This window comes from Linepithema humile, chromosome 1 (assembly GCF_040581485.1).
Source record: "Linepithema humile isolate Giens D197 chromosome 1, Lhum_UNIL_v1.0, whole genome shotgun sequence".
Classification (NCBI taxonomy): Eukaryota; Metazoa; Arthropoda; class Insecta; order Hymenoptera; family Formicidae; genus Linepithema; species Linepithema humile.
Window position 1 is genome coordinate 38,673,924 of NC_090128.1, and position 10,673 is coordinate 38,684,596.

The following is a 10,673-nucleotide window of genomic DNA, read 5'->3' on the forward strand; positions in this document are numbered from 1 at the left end:
GCAGCCGAGTTACGCATCTAGCTATTTATGCTTCGTGACTCAGAAACCATAAGTACCGTGCCATTTGAGCCTCGTAGCGCTATATGTGTGTTGCTGTTCGTTGCTGGCTGGCTGTTATTTCGCGCAACCTGAAGGCAACTGTCATTCCACATTAATCTTTATCAGCGTGAATTTTTTGTTCTGCAACGAATATCAACACCACGACGATGTTCCGCATCGCTAAAACTTTTTCGTCGGTTCCCAAAAACCTGAACAAGGCCCTCGAAGTGCCCTTAGGATCCTCGATCACATCCAGGTAAAGTGCTAGATTGTCATTTTTTTGTTCTTCGATTCGAACAACCTGTTGCTAACTTTGAACTGTCAGCAAATTTTATCTGATTTTATACTCATCATTATTTTCTGGTTGAATAAGTAATATAATATTTCGTCGATAATTTTTTAACAAATTTATGCAGTTGTAACAATTTACGCACAATAATGTTATTAAATATTAATATATTAGATGTATAAATAGATGTATAAGCGAATATTAAATGTGTGAATTTATTTTACGAAAGATAAATTTAAAACTGTTGAAAGTAAAGTCGCAATATGACTTTCTGGATTCGAGTGTGTCATCGTATATGAGTGGACTTTGCTTCACACATACACGCGCGCACGCAGTGTAAACATACATATATATGTATAAATACATATGCCGTGTGATTATTCTATATATATTGTTTATCCTACAGTAATTACTTAACTATTTGATCTACGTATCAGTATTAAAATCCATCTTTTTAAGTTTATTGTTTTTTATGAGAATGAGATTGCGCAACCAAGATGAGATGGAATAAATGAAAACTTGTTTAGCATATTTGAAATAGGAAATAATATTAAAAAGATAAATATAAAAAAAAATAAATAAATTAGAAAAAAATAAGATAAATCGTTATCAAAATCACAATCCGATATAAATAAAAAATTTTAATTAAAATATATTAAGGCTGAAATAATGAAATTAATTCAAAGACAAATAGTAAAAACAATGTTTCAACCTGTTATCAGGCCTTCTTCAAGTTCTTAGTAAAGAAATATTACATTATAAAGTAAAACGCTTTTTCGGACGAATTCAATGAATTATTATAAAACATTGCTGGTTTATGTTGTTGTTAGTAAGTAGTTGTGTATTAAACAGTTACTTGATGCATTATAAATGAACGAAGTCAATCTCAGATATCAGTGAATAAAAAGAATAAAATATTGTTAGTCATCCTGATCACAATTATTCGCAATGATATCATTGTTTAAATTATAGTTTGAAAAAGGAGAGTTCCATTGGAAAAGTCAGAGATTGCTCGTCAACAATTAAAGGCGAAAAACTTGAACTTGTATGTCAGTAGATAAATTAACAGTGATAAATAAAAAATATAAATTACACAGATGTTTGGCTACGCAAGCTGCAGCGAAACTTAAAGCTGAGAAGCCGCAGCAGGAAAATGCTACTGGAAAAGAATCTCAATCTTTCACCATGAATCTTTTCCGCGGTCAATTGCAGTTGAATCAGGTCTTTCCATTTCCGGAACCTATGAATGAGGATCAAATCGATACATTAAAGATGCTCGTCGATCCCGTGGAGAAGTTTTATGAGGTGATCATCTTTTTGAACACTGTTCAAAAAGGATGTACGATAAATATGTATTGAAATTATTTTTTTATAGGAAATAAACGATGCGGCTAAAAATGATCAAAACGCATCTGTAGACGAAAAAACGGCGAATGCTCTCTGGGAACTGGGAGGGTTTGCTCTGCAAGTGCCGACGGAATACGGCGGACTGGGATTGTCAAACACTCAATATAGCCGAATCGTTGAAATATGCGGCTACCATGATTTGGGGATCGGTATAATGCTTGGAGCACATCAGAGCATAGGATTCAAGGTAAAATTCTTCAGAATTGTTTCACTCTCTGTCCATTTTTAAGATTGTACTGTTTTTATTTTTCCTCTTTATTCCGATAAATCTTTTGCACGCTTCTTCTAGGGCATACTTTTGTATGGCACTCCTGAACAAAAAGCCAAATATTTGCCTCGAATTAGCAACGGCGAGTATGCTGCCTTCTGCTTGACGGAACCAACTGCTGGCTCCGACGCCGCTTCGATTCGTTCGCGCGCGGTCAAGTCCGCGGACGGATCGCACTATATTCTCAACGGCAGCAAGATCTGGATATCGAACGGCGGTATCGCCAATGTCTTAACCGTTTTTGCGCAAACGCCCGTCCAAGATCCCAAAACAGGCAAAACGAAGGACAAGATAACCGCTTTTATCGTTGAGAGAGGTTTCGGTGGTGTCACTAGTGGACCACCTGAGAGGAAGATGGGCATCAAGTGTAGCAACACGGCGGAAGTCTTCTTCGAAGACGTCAAGATTCCAGTGGAGAACGTTATTGGCAAAGAGGGCGAAGGTTTCAAGGTAGAAATCCACGCAAATTGTCTTCTTATCTTCGCGCAATCGATATGAATCCTTGATAAAGACTAGGAAAACGTTTAATCTCTACATTTTATGATGATATCTTTATATTCAATAAAAAAAATTTCAATGCGCGATTATATATTTACTTTGTTTAATTTTTCAGGTCGCAATGAATATTCTCAACAATGGCAGATTCGGCATGGCCGCGGCTCTCTCCGGCAATATGCGTTACTGCATCAACAGAGCTGTGAATCATGCGACGCAACGTGTGCAATTCGGTCGCACCTTGGACAATTACGGCGCCATACAGGAGAAGCTAGGGCGTATGTCTATACTGCATTACGTCACGGAGTCTCTCGCGTACACGATTTCCGGCAATATGGATTACGGAAGTCAAGATTATCATCTGGAAGCGGCTATTTCCAAGGTAATTCTCTCATCACTCGTCGTCAATTGTTATACTTTACAAGTGCCGCTTCGTTGCAGTGTTTCGCTTCCGAGTCCGCATGGTGGGTATGCGACGAGGCTATTCAAACTTTAGGCGGTATGGGCTTCATGGCCGACGCCAGTCTCGAACGAGTATTGCGGGACTTGCGCATATTTAGAATCTTTGAAGGGACGAACGACATTTTGCGTCTATTCGTGTCGCTCACTGGTATCCAGTACGCCGGTAGCCACTTGAAGGAGGTGCAGAAGGCCCTTCAAAATCCGGCCGCGAATCTGGGACTGATCTTCGAGGAGGCGACCAAGCGGGCGACCAGAGCGATTGGCTTGAGTTCGCCGCCCACCTTTGGGAATTTGATTCATCCGAGATTGGCGGAAAGCGCCGCGCTTTGCTCGAAGGTGGGAATAATAAAATGAATAAACTGGGGTTCTACAAATTAAGTGTGAACGAGTTTGTGCAAAAATAATGTCACATTTGCAGAGCGTGGAGAGCTTTGGACAAGTCATAGAAGCCATTCTTATCAAATACGGACGAGGTATCGTAGATGAACAGTTTATCCTTAACAGAATCACGCAAGCTGCTTTCGATACGTACACAATGGCGGTTGTACTGAGCAGGGCGACCATGTCGTTGAACAAGAATCTACCTAGCGCGGAACACGAAATATTAATGGCACAAACTTGGTGTGCGGAGGTATGAACACGTTTACATTATTCTTTATCAATCCTAGCAGATCTTATTTGAACTATTTACTACAATCCTCGTTGGCAATTTTCTTGAAAAATCTATTTAGTTAATTCATAGTCTAATAATTAAAAAAAAACACATTTTTTACGGGTGAATAATAATTGACTCATTTGCTTCCAGTAAATCATGTTAAAAATATTATTTGATCTCGCTAGCGATAATGCGAATACATAATTTATTTTACTAAATACGCTGTTATTGTTACAGGCATCCAGCCGTGTTGCATACAATCTGAAGCAGGTTAATAGCGGTAAACAACTGGACGTCTTCAGTAAATTGAGTAAAATTTCGAAAAACATGTGCGACGTCGGCGGGTGCGTGCAATTGAATCCTCTAAACTTCTAAAAAGACTTTACAAATTTATTGCATAAGAAAGGATTTATACGATCTTGGAATTTATAAGAAATTGCTTTTTATATGAAGAGGAAAAAAACTAATTATCCTTTAAAACTTTATAATTAATTATAAGTATTGATCAAAAGAAATCGATTTTAATTTGGATTATCAGTGCAAAATGTTGCCTATTAATATTTTACATAGATGTGCGTGAAATAAAAATATCGATAATGTTTGACGATAATGTTTGACGATAATGTTTTCAAGTTAGTAAAATGTGTAAAATATCACTTATCGTGATCATCTGTAAATATATCTCCCATGGAAACTATGCGTACAGTTTCGAGCAACTAGCAATGCAACTAGTAAACACATAAGGTGTAAAGCATAAGTTATAGTTATCATGTGAATATAAAATTATGTATTTTTTTAATACTTTTTCCATACCTTTACACACGATTCCAAAACGACGAGTCCAAATAAATAGTTACACAAAGAATGCGATTTATTTGATGTTTTCCTTTTTTTTTTTAGATGCTATTTATTCGTCAAATATCCATAAAATAATAAAAATAATCGTTTTATAGATAGATCACACGATGTTAAGTTGTCTTTTACATAATAAATAAAATGAAAGACTTTAAATGGGAGAAGTGTATTGTGTTTTACGGCATATATAATATAGCTTATCTTATACATTTAAAAATATTTAATTTAATATTATCTGCTTAATTTAATAATAGCTGCTCCCTTTTCCCACTTAAAGAAACTCTCCAGAGCACGAGACACATGAAAGAAATGTATCAAACAGGAAGCTACAATAATAATCATAATAACCGATTGTTCGTTTTTTCTCATCGTTAAATGCATAATTCAACAATATCACAACATTATGCGAATATAAAGATACACAATTTTTCCATACTTTATCCATTCTTAATGACAGTGGAAGCACACTGAATGTCTATATAGTTTTCGTATCTTAATCTTTTTTTTTTTTTTTTTTAAGGTGTACAACATCCGTACATGAGATTAATATTTTGTGCAAAATGTAGAACGAAGAAAGAAATATGAAGTTGCACGCACAGTCCGCACAATATAATCGCGTTACTCAAGTTTGAGATTCAAATTTTATTTTATTATTTTGTCAGTTAATCGCGTGGAATTACTATAAATTTCATCTTTTGAAAAACGGTGTACGAAGTAAAACAAAACCTAAATATGTTGCTTTTTTTACAATGATTCTAACAAAGTGAAATTCGTTGTCTCTTGATATTAAATCTGGAGTTATTTCTCATTTCATGTAGTAAAAAATGTAAAGTGATCATAATAACTTCACGCGACTAAAATACCAATCGATCAAATACGATTAACTTTGTTAATCAAAAATTCAATTGTATTTATAGAAATTTTAATAAAAATCTCGCTATATGCTTCTATAAAAATTACGCAAACGGGTTCGTCGTAATTCCTTTTTTTTTTTTTCTTAACGTGAAAATTGCAAATTCACTGATTTTCAATGAGCCTCGAGGCTCAATTTTCGAAGCGGCAGTGAATTCTCACGACGCGCTGAACGCGAGTTTCGGATTCGAAGGGGCTTTGAGTCTCAAACTTGAAGCCGACTGGAACACAGTGACGAGTGCTCGATTAAGTTAACCAAATTCACCTCGAATAATTTATACACATGACACAAAACTAACGCCAAAGATAGATCTCGATTACTTTCTCTATACGCAAAGAAGGCGACAAGTCAGGCGAGGGGAGGCGAGGGGATTTATCTACGAACGTTGATAGACATTGTAACAATGGTTGCAATTTTCGTAACTTCTGAGAAAAATAGAACATCTGACTATTCTCTTTATACGTTACTCCAGGTATGTAATTTTATACTTGCCGGGGGGGGGGGGGGAAGAGAACCGGGGAACACACCGCACAGTTGTTCATCCTTTGTGAATCTATGCGGTTACACCGGTTTCGCGCTCTTACCATCTTCTTAAGATCTAATAAAATTACCACTGTTCTCGCGCAATGCTAAGAAGTATATTGGAAAGAAACGGTCGAAATAAGATAGAAGAGGATGATTGTGAGAATTCGCTCGTTTACAGGACCGGAGAGATCACCGTCGCTTACGTCTGAGGACACGATCGCCGGCACGATCACGTGCGCTACTGCAACACGCTACCACGCGACACCATTACCTGCTCCAACCCGGTAGGCCGTCAGACTCCAAGGAAGCAATCGATACCTATTTATGGACGCTTTAATAGACGATCCCGGCGATTGTGTTTCACGTCTAAACGACGGCGAACTCCGCGTTACTCGCTCGTCACAAAGCGTCACACGCATTTCCTATCTACAAGAAGGCGATTTGAACGTCCTGTAGAAATCTATAATATCTCCTCGTTATTATCCTTAGATCGAAAATATACATGCGTAACCCTGATATTCCTCAATATGAAAAAATAAATCTTTGTCGATCCATCACTATCGTTCTATGACTTGCTTAAGTATAAACGTACTCTTTACATTGGTGTTGGAAAAAAAGCGGAACACTGTGTTTAGCATACGCGTTTTTTTTCGGCGTTTATGTAAAATAAAACGAATCGGACTTTTTGTATGTCGAAGAACATCGGCACGCGATCTTTTTACTTCGCTAGCGCAGGCGAAGACAATGGAGTTCGATATTTTACGAGCGAATAAACGAAATTAATTGAGACAATACACCGCCGATTGTTGTTTTTTTTTTTTTTTTTTTTCATGCTGATGTTCGCAACACGCGCGATTGTCGCGCGTATTTGACTGCGCGTCGATTCTCCCGCAAGAGAATTCTACCTCGCTGTATACTTAGTCTTACTTTCGTTGCACACTTTTTGCTTTTATTATCTTAAGTGATCACTCATCGCTCGCAGGCCCACGCGCCTGTACGAAACTGGTCGCTTGTAGCGTACATATCGTAATACTAATCGCCTTATCGCGACTCAAGAATTCATAATCTCTAATACTTAATGTACACTCAAAGTTCGGGTCGCGTGTACGGAATAATTTTACACCATATCTCAAGTATCATATACTAAGACTTTCGAAGAATCGGAATTCTATTATACGAATGTAATAATTTTCAGAAAAATACCTTTATGTTCGCAATGAAAGATCAAAAATATAGAGATCCGCCCTTTGAACTGTGCCTTCTACACATCTTTTAGCTTCCTCTCCGACTTGCAGAGCGAGAGCGTACATCTGCCCGTTTCATCTTACACGCTGAAATGTGCAGGAACGCGCAGATAAAAGGAAAACGGATTCTGCGTTGTCTTACACGTAGGAAATTATTCTTCATAACTACCAGCAGTACGGAGTCTACGGCTTTCTTCACTCGAGGAAATTATAATACTCGAATAAGCGGAGTGGTAAAAATGTAATAAGCGTGGATGTGTCGTGTTAATCTTCGACGATCTCGCGATACAATAAATTACAGTTGCGCGTTATCGCGCCGTTTGGCCGCAAGTATATGTAACAATAGCGTAATAATAATAATAACGACCATAACTTTATACATGAAAATCTACAATAAAAGTACGTGACGATACGATTCAACGATCTCTTGATATAGAATAGTAATATATTATACACAATTCATATATGTCGAATATAAATTAGGATGACTGGAAATCTCATTCGCGAAAAGGATATCAGACCTCATCCGGCTACTATTTATCGTACTACCTAGCTAGCCATATACATGTCTCGCGCGACATCGAAATCGCGACTTCTCTCGCTCGCTGCAGCAACTCGCTTTACAAAGTAGCGTATCCGTGACGTGTACGGTACGTGCTTAGTGGAGGACGTATATATGTATATATATATATACTCGAAGCATATACAAAACTAATTATGGCAATCTTCTTTTAGGTGGAAAAATTAGAAGGTACTTTAACAACACGAATTGTCTGACGGACATTTCAACTTAGCCGGGAGCGTGCCTAAAGAGCGATTTGAAAAAAAAAAAAACAAAAACGTTAATCTCATGCGAAACGAGAATATTGCGAAAATTTGCGAGAGCTTGTCGAATCGTGAATAACGCAATACCATTACCTGGAGTAACTCGCGAGAGAGACACAGAGAAAAAGAGTTAGGTTAATGACCTAACCCTGTGCTATAGACAGATTTTTGAATGTTTGTCCGTTCCAAGCGATCGCGATGCAGTAGTGCTGGAGCAACTGGGTGAGGAGCTCTCGTTCATCCAGCATCTCTATGTGCTCGATTCGACCACGATCCATTACAGGCAGTGAATCATAAACCTCCACCATCGTCCACGCACTCGCACCCTCCCAATTGTTTATCGTAAATCTGCAACGATCGGGAAGACGAATTAGTACCGATTCGGGCGATTGGCCAAAACGCAAATGGATGAAAGACCCACCGTCTCTGTTGGGTCTCTAACGTCTCGCAGTCCTCCACGCCCGCCAGTAAGCACCCACGGCTGCGTAGATTTGACAACATCACCTGGCCGAATTTGTCCTTCATATTCACTTGCTCGTAGCTGACGAAAAGGCTGTTCTGAAACTTGCCCGCCAGCCATTTCAACAGTGACGAGGTCGCGCTAGCGTCTACGTAAACTAGAACACATTCTGCGAGGAACATGGTGGGTAAATTGAAATTGACTTCGGCTTGGGTCAATTTGTTATTTAGCTCCGCTATGTGCCGCAGATCTGTACCAACCAGGTGATAATTCGCGGCGTGCAGGTCTGTGGTGGAAAATCGGATTTCTCCGTCTGAAAAAAACAGTTGCGTTTGTAAAACGTATGAAATATAGCGTGCGCGGGTAAACGAGCACGATGATGAGATAATAATCGTGCGATAAAGTACCTTCGGTGTTTAGCATATCGATTAGATGCTTGTGCTTCTTGATGTGATAACATTTCCTCGCGGTAATGCTGGGAAAATCGAGCTCTACGAAGTTCGCGGGGGTATTTCCAGCTTCTCTCAGCCTCCAATAGAGTGTATCAAAACCAGCACCCAGGTTTATAATTTGCCCTTTACCGCCAGACAACTGCACATGTGTAAAATTCATCATATTAAGTCTGGTGATATTAATAACAATAACGTGAATATATTCTTTTTTCATTTTGCAGCACATATTATTATAACTTTTCCCCACTTTTTATCCTTCGTAGATGCATCAAACAAGATATTTCTACTGCAATTACAATTTAAATAATATTTGCAATATGTACGAATTACAATAAAGTATAAAAATAATTTCACATTTTCCGATTATAAAAGTAATACTCGTTGCTTAAATCCATTAGATATTAAATTTCTTATTATTAATTCAGAGCAGTCTAAAAAAAACTGCACTCTGCCTATAAAGAAAAAATAATTGATTTTTGCTTTTATTATTAAGATTTCCTCGATATAAATATACTCTTCATGTCTGAAACGCCAGATCAATGTGTACTCGAGTTAAGTAACTTCAAAGCCAAAAACGCACATTTATTTATGTATAAATAGATGGAATATTTTTGTCGTGTTATATTTGGTGAATTTTATAGTGTGCGCGGCGTCGGTGCCAACTCGGAAATGAGAGCTACACGCGCCACAGCGCATTTTTTGTTGACCTATATATTGTCCGATCGACGTGATAAAAGCGGGGAACCTCACGGGAATTAGGACAGGGCCTCGGCCGTCAGCGGGTCAAGGTTTCCGCCACTGGCACGTCCCTGCCGCCCGGATCAGCTGTATTCTCCCCCTCTACTCCCGCCTCATCCCGATTGTTTCGATTCGCATTCTAGGTTATATTCACCGCGATGCCAAGCGAATTCGCTCGACTCGCCAACATTTCTCAAGCAGATCTGCGAGTTTTGACTGCGCTTTCCAAGTAAAATACAGATACATTAACGATGCGAAGCGCAAAAAGTGCGATCAACACGAAAGCCGAGATATCTCGATGGCAGAAAGAAAAAAAGCAAAGTGCAGAAAGTGTAGCTAAGAAATAAACCTCATCAGTGTTGTGTTCGAACATCCCGACACAGTCCCTTTGGCCACGTTACGTCTTCCACTTGGAGCGAAACGAACAGCTCTCCGAGTGTCTCGAAGAAACGTAGAAACGAGGAGAGAAAAACGCGGACGGAAAGAACGAATGTGACAATACAGCGAAGCGCTCACCTTGAGAAACTTGTCGACGAAGAGCTCGATGCCCTTGACTCTGGCGTAGTAGCCACGATTGATCTCGGGCGCCTTCCGAGCGGTCTGCTTGACGAACAGACTGATGAACGGGTCGCACCAGTAACCGAGCTCCACCGCGTAGCGCTTGCTCTCGCTGGCGTCGTCGTTGGTGGCCTGTATGGCCTCATCGTCCGCCATATCCTTGATCATCACACCGGCGCCGGGGATAGTGGCGGTTGCCGCACGGCTCACTCGCCCCTATCTTTATCACTTTCTCCCACACTCTCGGATTCGTCCTTCTCACCTTCTCACACCCTGTCTCTTTCAGATGGGAACGATCATTCTACCATTCGCGGTTTCGCGCGGCGCGCGCGGACGCCCCAGGGATGCGGCAGTCGAACGGACGATCGCGTATCTGTCACTCTGCAGCGCACCACTACGCCGCCGGCGGCCATACTGCCCGCGCGGTGCTGCACCAGAATCGTATTTACACTTGTGCGCCCGCGCAGGATTGGCGCGACGAAACCGAA

The 10,673-nt window shown here is 39.6% G+C and overlaps 2 protein-coding genes across 2 annotated transcripts; one reads left to right on the forward strand and one right to left on the reverse strand.

Moving 5' to 3' along the window:
• The first annotated feature begins 63 nt into the window (after positions 1 to 63).
• Acadvl (Acyl-CoA dehydrogenase very long chain) lies at positions 64 to 4,414 on the forward strand. Its single transcript, XM_012359063.2, has 8 exons — positions 64 to 295; positions 1,426 to 1,633; positions 1,704 to 1,922; positions 2,025 to 2,453; positions 2,617 to 2,880; positions 2,940 to 3,296; positions 3,379 to 3,591; positions 3,853 to 4,414. The coding sequence occupies exons 1-8, from the start codon at positions 207 to 209 to the stop codon at positions 3,988 to 3,990; spliced, it is 1,917 nt and encodes a 638-aa protein (XP_012214486.1). The 5' UTR covers positions 64 to 206; the 3' UTR covers positions 3,991 to 4,414.
• A 2,297-nt stretch (positions 4,415 to 6,711) lies between these two features.
• On the reverse strand, positions 6,712 to 10,594 carry LOC105667309 (leucine carboxyl methyltransferase 1). Its single transcript, XM_012359026.2, has 4 exons — positions 10,144 to 10,594; positions 8,845 to 9,028; positions 8,399 to 8,750; positions 6,712 to 8,325 (listed from the first exon to the last, which is right to left on the reverse strand). Exons 1-4 carry the CDS (start codon positions 10,351 to 10,353, stop codon positions 8,121 to 8,123), a joined length of 951 nt encoding a protein of 316 aa, XP_012214449.2. The 5' UTR covers positions 10,354 to 10,594; the 3' UTR covers positions 6,712 to 8,120.
• Positions 10,595 to 10,673: the final 79 nt, after the last annotated feature.